Source organism: Haliaeetus leucocephalus, unplaced genomic scaffold (genome assembly GCF_000737465.1).
Source record: "Haliaeetus leucocephalus isolate CR32 unplaced genomic scaffold, Haliaeetus_leucocephalus-4.0 Scaffold696, whole genome shotgun sequence".
In the NCBI taxonomy this organism is placed as follows: domain Eukaryota; kingdom Metazoa; phylum Chordata; class Aves; order Accipitriformes; family Accipitridae; genus Haliaeetus; species Haliaeetus leucocephalus.
The window spans coordinates 443,516-466,510 of NW_010973132.1; the positions used below are offsets into that span (position 1 = coordinate 443,516).

At 35.4% G+C, this 22,995-nt stretch overlaps 1 protein-coding gene across 1 annotated transcript in view; it reads left to right on the forward strand.

Annotated features, from left to right (window-relative positions):
* Positions 1-22,995, forward strand: part of TTBK2 (tau tubulin kinase 2) — a 65,049-nt gene that overhangs the window by 17,898 nt on the left and 24,156 nt on the right. The window contains exons 6-11 of the mRNA XM_010580033.1: positions 13,910-13,975; positions 14,558-14,650; positions 15,644-15,769; positions 18,725-18,882; positions 20,454-20,670; positions 22,071-22,282. Coding sequence (XP_010578335.1) covers positions 13,910-13,975; positions 14,558-14,650; positions 15,644-15,769; positions 18,725-18,882; positions 20,454-20,670; positions 22,071-22,282 — 872 coding nt within the window. The remainder of the gene's footprint in view (positions 1-13,909; positions 13,976-14,557; positions 14,651-15,643; positions 15,770-18,724; positions 18,883-20,453; positions 20,671-22,070; positions 22,283-22,995) is intronic.

Sequence of the window (22,995 nt, forward strand, 5' to 3'; positions counted from 1 at the left end):
AAAATGTGAGTGGGAAGGAGAACAAAAACTTCTAGGGATGATGTAGGCTATTAAAAGAAGGAAGGAGGAAACAGGGGCAGGGGAATAAATTGGAGAGAGGAAGCCAATAATTGAATTAATGGTGTAGATAAGAATTGATTACTGCAAAGCAGGGTAATTAGAATTTAGTTGTGGGGAGACTTTCTAATCATCAGGCAAATACATTTAGCAGGATGCAAATTTAGTATATTTATGAGATTCATAGTCTACTGTTTATTGCTTTTTGAAAGTGTTGTCAAAGGGTTATTTTACCTACCATTTTGTTTCCCGTTGTCCTAGTGATAGCTAAAGTAGGTTGTACTAGCATCTCTTTTTTCTGGAGATGAGGAATAAATTATTTTTGAATGTAAACCTAACTTGATACAGCCTTCAGTTTACATGTCTCTATTTACATGGTGGTAATGGAAAAGTGAAAGTGCCAGCTGTGGTACAGAAATAGAAAACCTTGAGGGACAAAATCTGAAGGACCTTTGCATTCTTAACATCATCAGTACTACAACTAGCTCTTGGGCAGTTGTCATCACTCCTGTTTTAAAGTGAATGTTAACCACAAGTGTTCTTTGAGGTACTAACAAATTTAATATAAAGACAGCAAAATAAAAGAAAAAAGAAGCCGCTAGTCTTTGCTCTTAAACAGATTAACCTTCAAAACCAAATTTGAGGTCATAATCCTTTAAAAATCCATAAATTCAACCATCATGTATTATCACAGCCTTGAGTTTTGTGGTCTTTTATTTATGTGGACTTGAAGTTACAAATAACTGAATTGTATGTGTTTTACAAAGAAGATAATATAACACGTATGCAAGCTAGCTGATAAAGCTAGGGAAAAACACAATTGAAAAGCAATCCATAAGAAGGTGGTGTTTAGATAAAACCTTTTTATCTAAACCATCTGTGTTTTTCTACTCAGTATACAGGTCTCGCTGTCTAGCAGCCTAAAGAATTATTCACATTAACAGCCAGTCCCCTGAGTCTGGTGATTTGGACTCAGCAAAGATGAATGAAGGAGAAAACGCCTTTTTTCCCAATTTGGTGCTTAGTTTGGAATGTGGGCTTCCTCTCTGAGAGTATCCTAACTAGTGGGTTAAAAGGTATTCTGAGGAGACTCAGTTTTGTCTGTGGAACTGTTGTACTTTTGATAAATAAGGCTTTTTAGGTCAAAGGGAGAGTTACCCTATGACTCTTTTCCCCCTGTCCCCACCTTTCTCCTGCCCTTCCCAGTGACGAGATTTTAGGTCATTCTTCAGTTGTTATTTAAACAAAATTAAGAACTTCAACAGAGTTCTTACCCTCATAGGTTTGTTTAGCATGACCTGTATTAAAAGTGTCTAAACTTCCCTGTATTTCTTTGAAATAAGTAAAAAAATCAAAATTACATTCTTTTAACATACATTAAGGAGTTTACAGTATTTTAGATCTAACTTGCTAGATTTTTTTTTTACCTGGAAATTTGAAATTTTAAACCTTACCAAGCTGGGAAGTCCTGATTTTAGAACAACTAGAAAATGTAGCCGTTTTTTCTGATATGCTTTGTTCAAAGGACTCACAAAACTCTTACTCTAAACATTAACAAAAGTATTCAAATCCAAAGGAGACAGAGTATCCACCAAAATTTTCTGAGGAGTTACTCATGCTCTTTACTGGTGAATTCTCAGTAACAAAGTTGTCTCTGACTCCTGCTAAAGCAGAAGATACACCAGCTGCTGTACAGTCTGACCCTTAGAAAAATGCAGTGAAAGCGATTGTGAATGCAAATGTTTAGATCTTTTTATTGTCTAGGGAAGCGGTTACAAACCTGTTCACATTAGACAATGAACATGTTATTCTATTCAGGTGTTTATGTACAAAATCAGATAAGTGCTGCTTGCCTTTCTTCAGTGCCTTCAGGTTCTGAGGATTTTCCAGAAAATAAGTTTTTATATTTGAGTTTCACTTTAGGATGACAGGTGGTGTCCTGAAAATATACTTTAAGAAGCTGAATTCTTTTTTTTTTTTAAATCCCAACAAAAACCCAAAACAGAACACTCGCCCCCAAAACAACAAAAAAAATCCCTTGCACAGTGCTGTGCAGAAATGTGTTGTTAAATATCAAATCAGAGTATTGCATGCATTTTGAGATCTTTCAAAGTCTATTGTATTTCAGTTAAATACAGTGATAGAAGGTAAAAAATTCTTGTACATTCATTCTTTTATTTTGTTTTTTACTTCATGAAAATTCAGAATGGTTATGCATTTGAATTGGATGGTGTTTCTTTCTTTTAATATTCTGGATTATCTTGATTGCTGAGGAGGACTAGAGAATAATTCCATCTTATTGTACCTAATGTCCTGTCATCTTGGCAGAAGAATTGCAAATTGTTTATTTCTATGTTTGGAACGGAACAGAGTTTTTATGGTACTGAAAGAGTGGAAGCTATATCCATTAAATGCTTTTTATGACAGGCAAAAAAGTGGGATAATTTTAAGAACTAAAGGAGCAATGGTGAAGCTACACTATTGTAAGAAAAAAGATCACTACAAATCTTTTTTCCTCTCTGAAGGCAATTTGGACCCACAGACTGCTTAAAGATGGATTGCTCATATATGCTTCTCAAGCTCCTTTTCAAGTGAACAGTGTTAATATTACTTTTAAGAAAAACATCTCAGAAGTGGTCCATAGATAGTACTGACTAAAGCTGGTGCAATTTTCTTCATCTGCCCCAGGTCCACTGATGATTTAGAATTTGTGTCAGTAACGAGTCCTGAATAATACCTTGACTGTGTGCATTTATTATAAATAAGAGCCTGTATACTGGAAGTTGTTAAAGAATAGTTACTGAACATTGCATTCAGATTAAAATGTGGATTAAATTGTTTTAACCCATTAAACGCCTATTAAATTTAAATGATTGGCAGCATTTGGGTCAACTCCAAAAAAATGTAAAATTTATCAGGTTGTGGTTTTATTTAAAGAGCAGGGAGATACAATGTATCTTCAGCAGTTCCTCGATACATTCTCTGCTTTGAGTGACACAGATTAAAGCAAAATCCAAGGACAACTAGGACATATTCTATGAGTACAGTATTAAATGGCAGTGCATTATATGAAAAAATAATTAAATAGTGCAAAAAAGTTCCAGGGACCTGTTTCAATTCATATTGCTCCATATTAAGCATATAATAAATAATTGGCTAAAATATGTTAACTGGTCTAAAAAAACCCCTCTTCCAAACCTGACTAAAACTGTTGAAAGCCAGATGCTGCAGGGTAATGGTCCATGTCATTTTGTTAAATGTACTGTTCGGTGGTTGTTTCATCCTGTTGAGAAGCATTTTGTTGCTGGCATTTACCTTATGCTATCTTTTCTCAGTAATGTTCTCTCTCAATCCCTAACAGTACATTACACAAGGATGTGATTAATTGAGAGTTGCATGTTTGCACCTAAACAAGTAAAATCATACGTATTTTTCCTCTTGAAATCTTCTCATCTTTCTCAGCTATACTGCCTGTCTCATATTTAACATGTATTGTTACTTAAACTTGCAGTACAAATTTTGAGCTGTTCTTCTTCATTTCATTTTTACCTTCAAGTTGTCACTAAATCATATTATTTTCTCACTGAAACTTATGCAAACTTCTCTAAAACTTAACTACGTGCCTTCTCTCTTCTGATAAAATGTTCATCAGTTCTTAGGTTATTTCCTTATCAGTTACTGCAATTTCTTTTTAGCCTCCTCTTTTCACTGTACTCTTGTGTGAGTAGAGTTTACTGGAATCATATCTCACTAATAATTGCATGGCTGTGTAGTTAGGCTACTGTTGTCCAGGCTGCAAGTGATGAATGTGACAAAGAAGTGTTTCTGCAGTTGTAGGTGCTATGGTACTATACATGATATATTACAAGGAGGAATTTGAACCTTAAGATAATCCTGTTTTATCCTTCCCTTTTATCCTTTCCCTAACCTGTTTCTGAAAAACACAAGAACTTGAAAAGTTCAGCATGCATTCTCAAGCTTAGCATGGAGGCACCCTGTGACGTGGAGCAAGAGATATGTAACTATTCAGGCATGGCACAAGAAGCACTCAAGAGCCTTCCAGTGCTCCCATGGGGCTAATCTGCTCAGGCTCAGCAAAGGGTTCTCTTCACTACTGCTGTACCAGACTAATAACACCATTACCCTCTCCTCCTTACTGTCATCGAAAGATTCAACTTATAGGAAGGATGATGGAGGAAGAAAAACGTGTGTTAATAAGTTCCTATCTGTATAATAGCCCTCTGAGGCTTTTACACATTGATATACTTTAGAGTTGACCTTTCATAAGCTGTCTCTTTGAGCGAACACACCATTATCTTGCAACATAATTTTTTTGAGCAGGGAACTGACAAAAATTTACTTTTCCCCCTCAGCATTTGCATGACAGCTATGCATGATATACGGGACACCTCAACGCTAACGGTTACAAAGCAAAGACCTGTGCATGGTAAAATTTGGCGTGCGAAGTTCCCAGCATGAAATGTCTATAACTGGGCAATCCTAAAACAGAATTCTTTTTATTAATTTCTACATTGTTTCTCTAACGAAGACAGAAATTAATGTGAAGAAGGCACTGAACACAGTGAAGTAATGTCAGGCATTAAATGGCTATGTAACTTGCAGTGGTTCCTCCCTATCAAATTCTTTCAACCGATCTTTACCAAATCACTGTGGGTTCCACTTAGCTCTTCAGATTTTCCCTTATTGCCTCCCAGGTCTGTGATTAGATTTCATGAAATAAGGGAGAGGAATGGAGAGTGTGAGGTATCAGAAAGTGCAAGCGAAAAACAGAAGGAGGAAGAGAGGGAAAAGGGTGACTATTATTTACCTACCCCATTCTCCCTCTACTGCAGAAGTAAAGATAGCAGGTGCTGAAACAAAGAACAAGAAACATTTGGCAATAACCTCATGTAAATGCCTCAGTGAACTTTAAATCTGGAAGTAGTTCAGCTGTATTAGTGTGAAGCTTTGTGTGGGCTGTCTAGCCTGGGAAGACCACTATGCTCTGCCGGGACCAAAAGTATTCTGTCTCTGTAGAGCATTGCACTGGATCAGCTGCTTCTTGAATTAGTTTTTAGAAATATTTGCTCTAATCTATACGAAGAGATGAAAAAGGCATGACAGGGAAGTGGAGTGTGATGTAACAGAGCTAAATTATGTCCAATTTTTCATTGTTACCGGCTTACTGAGGAGTTTAACATGATGGAATAAGTTGGCAAGTTGTAGTTTTAGCTTGAACCATAGGACAAGTATCTTAATAATGTATTTTGAGATCAGCCTCCTAACAGCCACCTCTCTTCACTTCTCTTCAGCACTTCTTGGGAAGATTGAAGAGCTGGGACCGTAAAACATTAAAATTAAGTAATAGTTTTGTAATGAACTCTATAAATCAGCAGACAGGCATAGAATGAACAAGAAATTATAAACAAAGGAATGTTTTAAATCTTTAGTATATAAATCTTAGGTTTTTTTTAATAATGTTGCACTGATTTTGTGTTTTACAGCAATTAGCAAAATCAGTTCAGCTATTATGGCACAAATAAAAATAAAAGAAGGAGCAATAGAGATGTATGTGATAAAATTCAGCTGCCAAATACAATGCGGTAAGCTCCTGAAAATAGCATTGGAAACTATTTATTCTATGTTCTTTGTTTCTAAAATAAATATTTTTATTGATAAATAATGACTCAAAGGTAGTGTTGGAAGAGAGGACTGGGGTAATTTTTTGGAAACCTGACTATCCCTTTGTGTTATAGTCTATTCCTCCCTTTCCATGTCTGTAAAATTAATTTTTGTACATTTTACTACTGTAGAACAGAGAAAATGTCTAAAGAACATATATTTTAAAACGACGTTTTCAGCTTTTCTTCACTAAATCTGCATCAGTCAGACTACATGACACATATTTTTGGAAATAGATGAGGTTTGCGAGATTTCCATCTAAATTCTGAGCTAAGCATTTGATAGTTGATAGCTTTTTAAAAAATGAACTACTTCAAAGAAAAAAAGCTTTGTTTCAGTAAATGGTGTTCTGGTGAAGAGTCTAAGATGAATTATTACAGCATTATATTTTCTTTATAACTTTCAGTTCTGTAGCGAAGGAATTATTATCTAATATCAGAGCCATTCAATGCAAGATGTAAACATACAGCCTCGTTCTTAAATAACGTATACATATACATACTCCTTCATTCTTTCCCTTATGTCATCTGAGTCAACAAAGACTGGAGCCTAATTTTTCCTTTTTTTTTTTTTTTTTTTCCCCTTAAATCCCAGGAGAAACTGAAGAAGGTTTAGATTTTCACGTCAAGATGTCCTATCTGGAAATGGTTATTTGCTGGAGAGACTAAGCTAATAGCCCTTTGTTTTATTGGTTTTACAAGCAGGAATCTGCATGAGTTGAAAGAATTATTACATTAGTCATTTGAGGCTCCATTTCTGAATTAGTGATAACTTTACAGGGTAGACAAGGGAGTTAGTTTGGAGAGGTTTGTGCAGATATTATTTTTGAATGAAGAGATTAAAATAACTATTAAATTATTGGATTTCAAAAGTTTTTTGAAGTAATGCATAGCTGTGATACACCTACCAGTCATATACCTATGCAGCTTAATGATATAGCTGTATTATAACTACCAGTGTAACACTATTTATTGTGTTTGTCTGCCATAACCTCCTTCAAGGACATAGAGTGAGATTATTTAAGGCACAATCTTATAGTGTATATATAGCATTTTCAGCATCCACTGAACATGATCCTTGTGTATTACTGACAAAGAAGAAATGAAGGGAATCAGCATTACAGAGACAGACAGCGTGCGTCTTGTGTGTGATAGTACAAGGTGAAAAAAGCAGGTAGCAAGTTAATGTAAAAGATGAAAAAAGAGCATTATGAATTGACTTAGAAGATGACACAAGTAGAATAGATATATGAATTTAATGTGATGTAATATTATTTTGTAACATCTCTATGGAATATTCTTGCAATAGTTAAATGAAATGAAAAACTTAAGAAAATCATGTATGGTTATTTCTTTGGGAGGAAGATTCTTTGTGACCTGGTGTTTGGGCTTTTTGGGTGAAAAATAAAAAGAATACACAATCTATTAATATCCTGCCTGAAGGAACAGGTTGATAAATAGTTGAGATATGAAAAAGGTTTAATTCTCATAATACAATACTTTGTAATTGTTGCCATTTATTGGTTTTTTCCTCCTTTTCTGTGGTGTGCAGAACAGTGATATCATATCCAAACAATCATTGAACAATTTAATTTAGAAATTCTGGTGTGCTATATAGCTGTTCTATATTCTGACAACAGCAGTTCCTTTATTTTCTATAGAACTGATAGATGCTCAGGGAAATGGGCTGTAACTGTCCTTTAAAAAAAAGAGAAATAATTTTTCCACTGAGATTTGCTATTATCTTTGAAAAAAATCAAATTATTCTATGAATGGTGAAACTTACTGCTTTCCTATGGTTTTGTGTACTGCTTTCCTTATGCCCTCCAAATTTCTTATTATTTTCAGCTTCATACTACACCCTACCTTTCTGACCAGTACATAGTTGCAGTTTTGGGACTAGGCATGTTCTTACTTGCCATCTAAAAAGCATGCTGATTGACCAACTGATTGGTGTCTCTTAAGATGGATGTGAGCCATTTTAATTGAATTGTAACTGTCTGCCTCTGTGTCAAGGTACTAATTTGGGTTCTGTCTTTAATCACCAATTTTCATTAAACTTGCAGGAACTGAAAGTCTTTGAGAGCTGTCCTATTTGAAATTAAAAGCCAGTATAGTGGAAAGACAGATGGTTTGATCCAGTAAAATTTGTTTCCTGGTGAAAATAGAAGCTAACCAAAATCAAAACAGAAACTTCAGTTACTAATATTTTCTGAGCTATGGACTAAATTCACTGCTGAGTTATGAAAAATTATTTTGAACAGTTTAAAAGAAAAGAAGGGAAGTGTGTTATTTTATGCATATTAGCTTGCTTGAGACCTTTTGCTTCTCATCCTTAGTTGAAAACTATCTGTTTTCAACTATCAAGTCTGCTATTGAAATAAGTCTACTACTGGATTGATGCAGCTCTTTAATATGTGGTATTATCATTATAAATACTAAATATGATATGTACAAAACAATTAAAGATGAAGGTCTCGATTCTCCAGTCTGCTAAGAACACAGGACTTCCCATAATGCAGAACAACCATAAAATTTTTCCTTACAGAGATAAGTAAAACAATATTCTGCTGTCTGGGGAAATTCTCTGCCAGAGCATTAGCTGGTTTACATAGGCAGTCTTCCTCTTACTGTAATCTCTGCTTCAGCTTCTGGTGTAAGAGCAACAAGAAAGATTGCACAGGGCAAAGCAAACATACACATGGCAGATTTATCTTGTGTGATTTTTCACTGCAGTCAGTTCAGGTTTGTGACAGACACTTAGCAGGTTGTTACCTACCTCCAGCCCACCAGACTTTTTGTCTGTTCATGAATCTTCTTTGGAATGATTGCCGTTTTCAGCTAGTGCATCACATTGGTTAAGTAAATACTCCAGATTGAAAACTGAGTAGCTTGGGAGATGGTTCATGTATCAAATACTGCTGTCTTAGAGATGGTGATGCTCTTTATAGCACAGGCAGTTGGAGTTAAATTTTCATTTGTCACCACATGTCCGTTAGAACTCATAATAACAAAATTTAATTGCACCGTTATTGCACAGGTATATTCAGCTTGTTACCCAGCTTCTGCTGGAACTAGGTAGCATAGGATCAGACAGCTGCAATCGATTTTTGGAAATCCCAAGTTAGGTAGGTCTGAGTCCAAATAATGTATCATACCAACAACTGGTAGGAGATGGGTCGATAAAGAGTTTTAAGTGCAAGTACTCAGTTATTAGTCTGATATGTTTTTTATAGAGAGCTAAAAGTGGGGGGGGTTGAAGAGCTGTATATACAGTGAAAACTAATTGAGATGTATAATATATTGTAATGGCAATTGTATTTCAACTGCCTGATCTTTCCTTACCTGGATGATCCCTGAATTTTTCATTTACTTTTAACTGGTGCTAACACGTGCTAGACATCAAATTAGATTGCAAAGCCTATACCACAAAAAAGGGGGGATGGAAATGTAAATTGTTGAAGCCATTTTATATGAAAAAAGGTTCCAAAGAATTGGAACTGTGTATAGTTCCAATCCTGGAAATATATTCCTGTTGGGTAAAAGAACTAGAAAATAGACTCTTTAAAGGGAAAAGATAAGAAAGGAGAATTCTGCCTGCAACAAGGGGAAATAGAGGTAATGTAGGTGGCTGCTTCTCTACCCACCCCTCTATGAGCTTTAGAACTTGGTTTTAGAGGCAGAACCAAGAAGGTGGGGTTCACTGCTTGAGCTGGTTTCTCAATCCAAAACCTAAAGACAGTTAAGAATTCCCAGTCATTGCCTGACTGATAGGAAGAACCATGGTGTGTGTCAGATACAATGTAAAGAATCATTACTGTTTTATTTTTTCATGTTTATTATCTACTTTCTGTGACTGCAGTAAAAAGTTAACTTTTTGCTCTGCATAACGTTTCCAACATTGCCCAGAGCAATAAAGCCAGAGCATTTATCTAGAGATACTGAACTGAGCTAAGGAATGCGATTTGCCTCCTCCACGGCCCCTCCAAAGAAGCAACAGTCGTAGACAGGTTTGTAAGCATAGTGTGTCCCAAGAAACTGCAAACCTGTGTGCTTAGAGGAAATAGTTCATTTTTCTAGGAACTCCTAATTTCCTGCATGTAGTTTATCTAAGATACATTGTCACCTGTTTCCAGGGCAGGGCTACCTCCAAAGAAAACTGATGTTACATTAAAAAGTACCTTTATGTGTAGAAAAATTCTTCATAGTCATTGGATCTGCTTCATATACATGTATATTCAAAATAATTTATTTTAACTTACAGTTGAAGAATTTAGTGATAGTAATCAAATCTGAGACAACTCTGACTTCCAGATCACTGCTTGAGTTAATTATATTATAAAAAACTTTTTAATGTAAATTAGTGCAAACAAGTTACAGTTTTATAGAAGATTTGCAAAGTATGTTTTGTGTCAAATACAAGAACTCTAGCCTTCCTAGAAATTATATCCCTTATTCTAATAAAGGAACTAAATCATGTGATCTGTATGGCCATTACCACTAATTCAATCCCCAGGATTTAAGGCAAAGTTTTGTAGGAATTCTTTTTTCTGCAGAAAGTATGACTCCAGAATCTAAGAACTCTTCCCTAGGGTCCCATTTATTCCAATTTGAGAGTTGTCTATTTCAAAAGCTTTCTTACTCTATCTGAAGGAAAAACATGATAACAATAGTTGCCATAAATAAATGGAAATGAATGCAAGCTAAATAAAGCTGTTAAATATGGAAGAGCTGAAGAATGGAATCCACTGCTGAGTGGAGTGTTAATAGATCCCTGCAACTGAGACAGTACCTGGATATGGCAGTTGCTCCAGCCTTTGACTGATGAGAAAACCCCCCACTAAATTTCAAGTGGAAAAACAGGAGAATATTCCTTATGGCATTTGTCATGGAAAGGAACATAGATGTGATCCATTTTAATCAAGGGTGTCAGTGGAATTCACAGATGTGTTCAAATGTAGGATTCACCATCTTTTTAGTACAAATGCCCTTTACAGCTATGTGCTCCAAAAGTGCTATAGATTCTGTTGGTTGTCTTAATAGGTCACCTGTAATGACTGAAAAAAAAAATGGACCTATTAAGCTTTTTTCTTAACAAGGAAATATACTTTCTTTAAGGAAGCTCAATTGCTGTGGTAGCAGCTTTCTTAGATAAGGCATCTGGAAGACAATGCTATAAACAAATGTTTTTCCCAGGTTCTTTTTTCCTTTTTTTTCTTTTTTCCTTTTTTTTTTCCTAATTGGTGGCAGGTGAGTTCAGATGGGAAAAATTTGGAGGTGTCTAAAAACAAATTAACATGATCAGTAATAGCAGAGGGGGATTTTATTTGAAAAAATGTGGTAAATCATTCAGGAAGTTGCTATTATTGCCTGTAATATCTCTCTTTTACTACATGAACCATTGGGAGATGCATAAAGAGCTCTGAAACAGTTTCAGAAGTTTTGCAAATGGTCAGAAGTCTATAAATTCTATTCTGAATTGGGCAAACTTGATTTGAGCTACTGGAGCCATCATTCATGTTGTTAGTGACATGACAGAATTAATTTATTGTCGTTGTGTGGTATTGTAATACCACTATTAAGTAATGACCAGCTGCATTGTTAGAAGGTATTTCATTGTGTCTTAAAATGTAACAGAGTTACATATGCTCTCTTAAGTAAGATTTATACAAAATACACTTTAAGACAAGAGATTGTAAAAGGATTTAGATATCCTTGCTGGGGTAAAGAATTCAGAATTCATTTCATGATATGCTAATATATAGAAACAATATTCATGCTTTCCCCACCACCCCCTTCCTCCCTACCCCCTCCCAGCCAGGCGATTCTCAGATAACTGAAGTCATTCTAAGGCAAAAAATTTCATATGGATGTCTAAGGATGGCAGTGACTTTAACATTCAAAAGCAATTGAGCTGGTACACAATGAAATTCCTCATATGGACTTTCTTTCCCAGGGCAGAACTGGAATAGGTCAGATTGTTAGTTTTTATAAACTGGATGGGATAATTTACATTCCATATGCCATTTCTTACTCTTTTTTTTTTTATTTCCTTGTCAAGCAACTGCCATGTTTTTGTGTTAGTTATCAAGTAGAAACTGAAGTTGTTACCCTAGGAATGAAAGTCTCATTTCATCTTAGTTTTCATATTTTTCATTATTCTCAGAAGAATGGAAATATTTAACTTTGTAAAACTGAATATAGTCCTTCCTTTTTAACATTCAGACCAGAGGCTGAAGACAGTAAGCATTTGGTTTCATCTTCTGAAACTTCATGCTCTTGGGATTTACTGAATTTATATTTCTGGGTGTTTTAAAGTTAAGCTCTCAGTGCCCTTCTGAAGAAGTGCTGTTCATCAAACCGCATCTTTTTTGAAATTTACCTGTATTTTTATTGTCTGGGCAGTGATGCTATATTATTCTTACTTGGATGGTCTGCCAATCTTCAGAACTATTAAGGAGACTAAAATTTTCAGAAAAAGTACATAAGTTTCTCCTGAAATTTAGCAGTTCCAAAGCATTTTGAGATATTCTTTTTGTAATTGCATGGTACTGTGAAATTTCTGCAAATACAGTGTTATGCTTCATTTTGAGGGTAATGTTCAGTATGGAATATGATATACTTACAAGATTTAAGGTAGAAACTCAATTTTCTGTCCTGCTAGAACACAAAATGTGTTCCAAGCACTATTTAAACTTTTATGATAACATGCAAACCCCAAGTTTTATGGAATATTGTCTGAGAACCTGTTCATGTTAAGAACATCCTGGAAAATATTCTCCACCTTAACTAATACTGGTTCAGCTCTCATCGTACCACTCTAGCAGACATTGATTATATGGGCTGTTGAATCCTTTTTAAAGACATTGCTGCATAATCCTGCTGGATTTAATTGATAGGATTACTGACAGTAATGGTAGCTCCTGACGTACTTAAATGATAGCTCACAATGTAGCGTCTCCTGGTGGCTAAAAAGAAATTAAACCTATATATATATATGTATAGGTGGGGAGACTGAAGTGTTTTATCTTAATAGGGTAGTAATTTTGTATTGTGGTTATTTTTGTCTGTGTATATCAAACCAGACTTTTCAATGTATTGTGCAAAATTTTTTAAAATCTCTTAAGAATTGTGATGAGTCTGGGGCAGGCAGACAGATCACCAATACCCCTTTAAGTACAAGTCAGAGGTGTGGAAGATAATTCAAGTTTCTCACATTCACTGTTAGAGGAAACAAAAAGAATTATTGATTGGCAAGACAAGACTGTAAAAGAAAGCAAATTTAGCAGTTCTGGCAGTTCTCTCTGTATTAATGATTAATTACGAGGGTAGCATGGATTGGATATCTGTCTTAGGCAAAGTAGTAACACCATAGTTTGATTTTTTTCTTTTTTTAAATTGTAAATATGTAGTAATTATAACTATTAGCAATTATATAATTTTTTGGGTAACGTTTTATTTGAAGGAAAGAAGGATAGGAAAATTTATTCTGTGATTATAAAACACCAACTGACTTATGATCATACAATATCTAGAGTGTCAGGGAAGAAATGCTGGTATTCAGAAACTACAGAAGAAAGAAGTATTTTTAATTGGTGCCTGTAGTGCAGCCCTTCCTATTTATTGCTCAGCCACCTGTGGCTTTCCCAGCTTTTGGAATTTCTCAAAAAATTGGTTGGTTTGCTAGTTCAGAAAATAATTCGTGAAAATGTTGCTAGCACATTTCAATAAATGCGTGGTTGTCTGTTCATACCACATAGTATTGGTGTATTTTAGCGAAGTGGAAGAAATCATTATGGTTTAGATCCTGCCAGAATTTAAAAACTCAAACTTCTAATAGTTAAAACCAAGAAATACTTTCATTATTGGAGAAAAAAGAGGAATAGTTCTGCGATATAGCTTTTTTGAGGGATGAGGTTAACAGGACTTAATGCCTGTGGAGAACAAAAACTAACTAATAGATGCTTTAAAAAACTATGACATATGTCACTTTGTGGTGCCTACTTGGATTTCTGCTGAGAACTTGTAGAAACACAGTAAATTGAAATAAAACAAAAAGTCTCAAATGATATTTGTTGTGGCTCCCTACTCACTTTGTAGATGCCAAGTTAAGTAGTCAGAGGGTTTGTTTCTGACAATGAGAATCTTCTTATTTTTCTATTCTTTGACAGCCACGAGCTGTCGCTGGTTTTCGAGGAACAGTACGATATGCATCAATCAATGCTCATAGAAACAGAGTGAGTATCTCAATCTGTATCATATCCATCTCATGTAGCTGAAAGCAGTCAGTAATGCAGTCGCTATTGATTTCCTTTTTTGTATTGTTATGTGTGTATTTGTTATTGAGAAATTAATACTTATAAATTTTGGGAAAGGATAATATACTTTACAGTAGTCGAGGGTAAAAAAGTTCTTGTAGAAATAATAGTAGTTTGAATAGTTACCTTTGGTGTTCAGTTGTATTGTAAGTTAATAAATTAAAAAGGTGAAGTTACTGAGTTTTGTAAAATACATAATGTCCAGTATGTTGTCTTAACATCATACACTAAAGAAATCTGAATAAACAGCTCTTCCAGTATAGAGATTTACAATGTTATTTTAATACACTTCAACTTTCTCTGTATCTTCTATGGAAATTTACTTGTACATTTCTACTTAAAATAGTTGCTGGATTTAATTATAGAAACCTGTTTTGCAGTGTTGATTATATTAATTTTTATATATAATAATTTAAGTCTCCAAAGCAGTAAAGAATCTATCTTCCCTTTTGCCTTATAGGTATTTGTAAGATGCATTAGAATAATATTTCTTTTTCACAGGAAATGGGTCGGCATGATGACCTGTGGTCCCTGTTCTACATGTTGGTGGAATTTGTGGTTGGGCAGCTGCCTTGGAGAAAAATAAAAGATAAGGTAAACCTAGAAATGAAACCAAAGAGCACAAGGGAGATTTACTTCTGGATTGCAAGCGAATGCTGTGATAAAGATTCCACCAAGAATCACTAGTTCATTAATTTTAACATTACATTTTCCAGTGTTTTTTAGTGTTCTCATTGCTAGTGTCATGGTACAAAAAGCAGTCAAGTTTTATGGACCGTTCTAGGCAGGAAGTGGATTGTGCTTCTAGTTTGCAAATGTTTTAAAAGGCAAAAGTAAGTGTATATATGCCACTCAATTTCCTGTTTTCACTTGAGTACTTTTTGATTTCACCTAACACACATTTAAAATTTCTTATCTATTTTGATTATTTGTGAAAAGGGCATTTCTTATTTGCTGGTGAACAAAAGTGAATCTAGTGCCTTTAGTCATATATCATAGGTGAGGTATGCAAAGAAACACCGTCTATTTAGCCTATTATTACTTCTTTCAACTTCTTTTGAAATTAGATTGAACCAAGATTACTCTCTGATGTGGTTTATGCATTGGTAGATGACAATGTGGTATAGAGGTAGCATCTCTTTTTTGGTTTTGATTTACTCATCTTACACTACGCAGGATTTACCAATCTTACGCAATGTACTGTGATGACCAAATATACACCAAAAAGTGACTGAACTTCAGGTAATGCAACAGGATATTTAAATCTTTAAAACATGCTTTTTAGAAGGGTTGGAGTGTCTAATGACAGTCCTTGATATCCAGCTGCATTCAAACACAGCAGAAAATTAAATAGCTTTTCATACTGAATTTGAAGTTTGTACATTAGTTTGCATGTGTACTGAGAGCAATGGCAGAATCTCTTACCTTGTGATCTGACGTAGAATGGCCTTTCTCAGTACTATTCAGAGTAATGTACTTACCTGTCTTTCTGGCCAGTAGTGTATTGAATGGCTGTAAGATACAAGTTGAATATATTGTAGCAGAGAATGAAGGTGTGCGAATGTTTGTTGTGTTGTTTACTCCTAGGAGCAAGTGGGCTCCATTAAAGAAAGGTACGAGCACAGACTTATGTTGAAACATCTTCCTCAAGAATTCAACATCTTTCTGGATCACATTTCCAATTTAGATTACTTTACAAAGCCTGATTACCAGGTAAACATTTTTACTATTTTGTCTTTCTTATTTTTCAATAGCAGAATTTTATGCTGTTTCATCTTCAATTTCCTTTGATTTCGTTGTGTAGTCTTGGTAGTGATTATGGATCGTGCCACCACAAAGTTATTTTAATGACCACCTAGTGCCACAGAAACTTTGTGGTTCAAAGACGTCATTTTTTTCCATTTGGGAAGAATAAGGCAGTTCAGTTTCTAAAAACAATTGACAGTTGCTTTGCAGTCGGTATTCTGTTAGGATCAGGTGCTATCCTACTATCATAGCCTCTTGTGGGAGCCCCTTAAGTTAAATCGATCATATTGTTTTCTCAGTGATAGTCATTCTGGCAGTTTTCCAAAATCTGGAGCTCAGCACCTACAATATATACAGCTAGAGCACAACTTGCAGCCGTGGTGGGTTTTAAGACTGAAGTATTGCCTACAGAGATCACCATTTTTTGAAAACTAGTCATTTTTCTTTGTTTAAGAGAGTATTGCCTGCTGAAATGGACAGCCTCAGCTCTGTGATAAGGTGATAGGTGCCAAGAGGATATGCTGTAGAATATGTATCTTATTCACTCAGTGTTGACCCATGATTTAACAATAAATAAAACTCAAAGACAGAACTTTGTCCTATACCAGTATGTGGAAAGCAGCAGAGGAATGCTCAGGAAAAGCAGGGAGGCAGAGACTAAGAGTTTGTTCAGTCTCACAAACTGTGGGAGAAGTTGAACTGATCTAACATCACACCATGACAGGTTGTTGCTGTGTGCCTTCCCTCTGGCTCCCAGAAACATACATTCCTGTCAGCTTCCCACTTGCATTACCTGTCTGCCTCTGTGCATTTGTTAACTCACTAACTCAGCAAAACCAGAAGGAATGGTTTTCTGCTAGTGTGCAAGCTGAATTGGTTCAACTGAATAAATAAATAATTCTGACTAATTCTGGAATTGTAACTTTGATCAGAATGATTCCTGTGCTTTACTTGGTAAGCAAGTAAGCTTTTTTTTTTACTTGGTAAAAAAACAATAAATAAAATCAATTTTTGTGCAAAAATTTGAATGAAAAAATATCTTATTGCATACAGAAAATGTTCAGCGTTCCTGAAAAACAAATACCTTGATTTTTTTCCTTTTCTATTACAAATTTCCATTGAACTTATCCTATAGTTTGCAATTAAGCGAGGAAGATGATTAAGAAAGTTTTGAGTGGTTTGTGTGCCTAGTTATAAAGATGAATCAGATTTATTTTTTTCTTCTATGGTAAAAATTACTGATTTTTAGAAATTTTGATGTTGCATAGAAAACCCTTGATTGTAGACTGGTAAATATATTTTATATGTGTTATATATCCTTGATGATAAAATATATACACAGGCATATTTTTGCAAAACCTTCTTCTGTGGTCAACTTGTATCTAACACAACACGTGCACTCAGGGTTTAACGTGATACCAGGACAGAGTTTCTCCATGATAGAGACAGCCCAGTAATTTACAGTCCTCTGGTTGGTCCTGGAACACGCCTTCTGACTTGGTCTTGCTCGTGTGCTTTAGACCAGAGCAGGGTGGTTTTATTTAGAGTGGTGAGAGTGCTTTATTTTCCATGGTCATTTAAGCTCTGGTCCTTCTTAACTAGTATTTGTTGTAGCAGTGCTGTTCATACCTTCAGTACATATCATTCTATTTATGGTTAGGCACTGAACAAGAATGTATATGGTCAAGAACCCTGCTTTGAAGAGTTTACAGTCTAAAAAGTTCATGACATAGGCCCAGAATCCACATTTGATTTGGCAATGTCAGATATGTTTATTTTATTCAGGTATTTATGCACACATTGCCTCACCCTCCTGACATCATTAAGCATTTGAATTTGTATTTGCATTATAGCAGAAATTGTAGAAAAGATTTAAAGGAGAATGACCTTAAAAATTACTTCAGAGGGACTGCTTATGGTTTACAGGAAGAGGAGAATAAGGGAGAGTACATATGGGACAGAGAATGAACTATGGCTTTGTGCAGTTCAGTAGCGTTCCAGAACTGACTGGGATATATGGCACACTGAAGGTTCTTGAGAGTAAGGATAAAATGGATACGACCACTTTATACAAGAAAAAAGATCCAAACTTCCCATCCATTTTAAGTTGCCAAAGGTTATGTGTTTTTAAAGGAGGCCAGAGAAAAATTTTCTGCATCCTAGATAGGAAGAAAGAATGAAAACTAGGGTTTAGGTTTTGGGGGAAAAAAAAAAATTTTAGAAATGTTAGAGTAAGAGATGATGTGATATGGACACAGCCTTCCCACCAGTGACTAGAATGAGACGAAGTTTTTTCACAGGGAGAAGAAAGTAGATGCAATTTCTTTCTGTCATGGACACAATTTGTTCTAGATGATTTTTTGTAGCATAAAAAGAAGGTGGAAAGCTTCCATTGTGACATTTCTGTGGGATGAATGTCAGCATTAGATAAAGTAAATGATACATGGTTCTAAATGACAGAAATGTATGAATTAGCAAAGCAGTAGCCTTCCCTATATACCCCTCATTCATTTCCTTGTTTTCTAATGGCATTACCTAACGTACTCTTATCTTCCTCTGCTGGAGAGCCGTTGGATTCTATTCTGCAGGAATGTAGTCATGCCTCTGTGTGCGTGCGTGCGTGTCTTTCTGTCTTTTTATAGAAGCCTATGGTGTATCTTTGCCTCTCTTTACTTATAAAAACACAGATGCGTTTGGTTTTGGTTTGTTTTTTAAATAAAACAGAATTTTGCATATCTTGACTTTGAAACCTTGGAAAGTGAGACCTGGTTAATAAAAAACATGGTGTCCTTTTTTTTGAGAATTGTTGTCAGTCAAAATCTTAAAGAAGAGACATGTTAAAATATTACAGGAGGCTATTTCTTAATTGCTTGGTCTCTTAGACAAAAATGAAGCTTATTAACTTCTTTTCTTCATTTTTAGCTTCTCATGTCTGTGTTTGACAACAGCATGAAAACATTTGGGGTTATTGAAAGTGACCCTTTTGACTGGGAGAAGAGTGGAACTGATGGCTCTCTGACAACAACAACAACTTCAACCACACCTCAGTTACATACTCGTCTTACTCCGGCTGCAATTGGGTATGTATGCATATTGTGGTCACTTAAAGAAACAGCTGCAGAGTACCAAAGGGGAATTATCTGCATAATTTAGGGTTTTTTCTGCAGGATGTTGAATAAATAGAGGAATGGAGGTTTGGGAGCATTTGAAGTATTTTCCTTTTTAGGGTTCCTGTTTTTACTATCCTGAAAGATCAGCACTGCAGTCCTAAATTTACAGCAATAAAAAATAGTAGCTCAGCATGTAAATTTGCTAGTCCATCCTTTGCTAAATCATATTTTGTGAAACTAAATGATGTGTCCTGAGTTTAACTGCCTGGAATTAAACCCATTGTTTTCTGTAAGCTTGGAATAAACTACTAGTTGCAATTTCCTTATAACATTGAAAAATGAATGGATCTTTATAGGAAATTTGGAAATAGATTTTGGTCATGTTTAAAATAATTTTTAATGTGATCATTGGGACCTTCTGTAATTAACTTGGACAAGATGTGATGTTTAATAATACCCATACTCATCTCAGGAGTATGGAGAGAATTTAAGAGGTGTTTATGGGTGAGGAGGAAGACTTTGTGCCTGTCCTAGGCCTTAGGTAGATCAACTTTTTATCTAAGAGTCACAAAGTTTGTGCCTTGGGGGTTTTGACAGTGTAGTGAGGCTGAAAAATGCCAGAATTTCATATAGAATGTATTAAATTCCCAGTATTTCAAGGTAATTAAAAAAAAAAGGGTTAAAATAAATGTCAGTCAAGACATTAACTGGTGTTAATATTACACAGGTGTATCGTGTGTACTATTGAACATACTGAAGTTGACAGGGATTTTGCATATGATTCAGTCCCATTATCACACTGGAGTTAATGATAGTCTTGGCTGCAGTTAACAATTTTGGTGACTGTAAAGGAATGACTTTTAACTGACCTTCTGATCTTTCACTTTTTAGGAATAGCATTACTTCAGTTTCAGATACTGAGCTAAGCCATAGCCCTATTTAGCCCCAAGTCAATGGAACTACAGAACTTTAATTAAAATGTAAAGTCTTGTTAGCGTTATGCTTATGTTTTGATTCTCAGTAATGGGACCAAAATAGCACTTCGATAAGAATAGTGATTAGAACTGCATATAGTTTGCTGAGTGATCTCTCTTCTTCATGCAGTATGTTTTGTTATTCTACCAGATGTTGGGGAAAAGGAAACTATATTATGAAAGATGCCATTAATTTTTTTGAATAGAAAAATATGTGTAGAAGAGTCAGAAGTGAAGTTGAGCCTGCACATGATCTCTAACAAATTTTCTCAGAGTTCCTTTGAAAACATTCAAAAAACCAGGTTTTAAGTAATTGTTTTTTGATTTACACCTTTTGTTCTGTGCCTAAATTAAAGAAACATAACTTGTGAAAGCCAAGAAGTAGGATTTTTTATATTAAATAATTTACAAGATTTAGTTTCCTACAGAAGCATGCTTTTGCTTGTAAATTTTTGTTTGTTTCTTTCAATAGAGTAGATAAAAATTTAGAGTAGAAAATAATTTCAAGAAACATAAAGTCTCGAAATTTTTACCTTTCCAATTTTTTTTTTTAAACTACTTTTGTAGAATTGCCAATGCCACTCCTATCCCAGGAGATTTGCTGCGAGAAAACACAGATGAAGTGTTTCCTGACGAACAGCTCAGTGATGGAGAGAATGGTATTCCAGCTGGTGTCTCACCAGAGAAACTACCTGGATCCCCTGGGCATCAGCGTCCTCAGGAAAAAGATGTTTGGGAAGAAATGGATGCAAACAGAAACAAAATAAAACTAGGCATCTGTAAGGTACTTACAAATCTGCATTGTGAAGACCATCTTTGAACAGTTTCCTGTCCTCACAGTGCACATAAGATATAATTAATAATGCAGTCTTACTAATATTGACTAGCCAGAATGGTCTAAGAAAACAGGATTCATGGTAGAGCTAACACATTTTATTAGAGCAATTTATATACCGGAACAAGCAGACAAGCTTTTGGGCCTTGTGTCATTTTATCAGGTCTTTATGAGGAATAGTAGATAGCTGATAATTTGAGATTCTTTGTGGTTTATTCATACTCATGTTCTTCAGACGTGACTTTGATTCTTGCTCACTGATTGAAACCAAAGCAAATTTCCTGCATCTTGCATGTGTAGAAGTTAGACACTGAATATACAAAACCCAGTTTTATGTTATTCTTCAGTTGACAGATTGGCAGTGTGATTGGCAGTATCCATTTAATTCACTTGGTGTTTTTGTCTCCATAAGATGTGATAGTTTTGTACTGATCTGAAGAGGTTCATGGGCTAGTCTTTAGAAGGGAATACTGCTTAATTTTGAAAAGTGGTCTCTGAGAAGTCGTTCCCATCTTTCTTGCTTACAGTCACAATATTTCATACTCGGACAAATGTAGCCCTGTTTCTTGATATAAAAATGTTTTGAACATGAAGAGGGATTAGTACTGAAATGTTCTTTAGCTAGGAGAGCTGTCTAGTTTTGAGGTTGCTACCTCTTGTTTACTAGAAAAAAAAACGTGTTGTGGGAAAGACTAAGGCATGGTGCCTATTTTCAAATGTGCTTACTTCTTTGGTTTTTTACCAAAGAGGGAGAAAGGAGATTGTTCTGATTTAAACAAAGGCAATTTCTATTAGTTATACCTGTTGAAACTAAGGATAATCATGATTTCCCAGCTCTAAATCATGTCCAGTTAGTATACAAGATGGAATGTGGTTGGACTAAAACATAGTTCTAAATCACAGAAATACCTAGTAGATTTAATGTGTAACTGTTATATGTTCCAGAGAATCATAAAGACGGCTTGGAAGCTAACCTCTTTAATAAGAGCACTTGACTGTAAAGCAGACTGAAGATGTTACCAAGTGCCAGGTTTCAGACTATTAATGAAGAAAATTTCAGAGATGGGTGTGAAATATCAAAGTAAATTTAAGTGTATTACTGGGTTTTTTAGACTCCTGTTCTCAGACCTACCCAGACCTAGTATATTACTAATATTTTATCTGTTGTAGGTATGTGCTGAAAAGCATATCTGAACTACCTTAACGATGGCATGAACTTAAGGACCATTCCAAATACAAATTGGCTTATCACAGGCTAAAAACCTGGATGGTATTCACCATGTAGTACCTTGTCTTCCTCTGTTTTGCTGCTCCTAGTGAGTTACATTTTTACTTTACCTTTTGCACAGGCTGCCACAGAGGAAGAAAACAGCCATGGGCCAGTGAATGGAATGCTGAATGCACCGAGTCTCGGTTCTCCAATTCGTGTTCGCTCAGAGACCACCCAGCTAGACAGAGATGTCCCACTGGTGCGAAAGTTACGTTCAATTCACAGCTTTGAACTGGAGAAGCGTCTGACATTGGAGTCAAAGCCAGACACTGATAAATTTCTTGAGACCTGGTAAAGAAATTATTTTATTCTTATGCTTAGATCTTTTCAGGATGTGTAGTTAAGATACTATCATCTTTCCTCTGTGATGAGAAAACCAGGAATGGAGCTGCTGAGTTATGCTTATGCAAGCTACAGTAAAGTATTTACTATGTTCCTAATATTGCTCAATTAATGGATTTCACCACTTGGCAGCTTTTTAAAAAAAATATTAGCACTAATATACAGTTAAAGTCGGACTTCCACACCTGAGAATTTTTAATTTCAAGACCTAGTGGCATAACCCCGATGTTTTTCTTCAGTGGGGTACTCTCGACAGTCAGTACAACTCATCCTAAATAAGAATGATGACATCAGGTGCTCAATAGCGGTAACATGGGGTTAGATTATATGACATGAGAAGGACGGTTTACAAGAAGGGAAGTTATGAAGTAAAGTTAGAAACCTATGTACATGCAGCAGGTTCAGTTATGCCCAAAGTTGTTGCACCAACATAAAAAAAAAATCTTGATAGAAGGCAGAGGTCTTAAAATGGAATTTGAAGGTAGAGAAGAGACAGATGTATGAGAACAGATTCAATCAATTTGCCTATGTGTAGAAAGAATAAGGGGGGGAGAATACAGTGAAATCTGACTGAAAGGCAGGGACTGTGTGGGGACAGTATAAGGCAGCTGAGATGCTGACAGTGGCAAAATCCTTCTAAATATGTCATAGGGGGGTTAGGA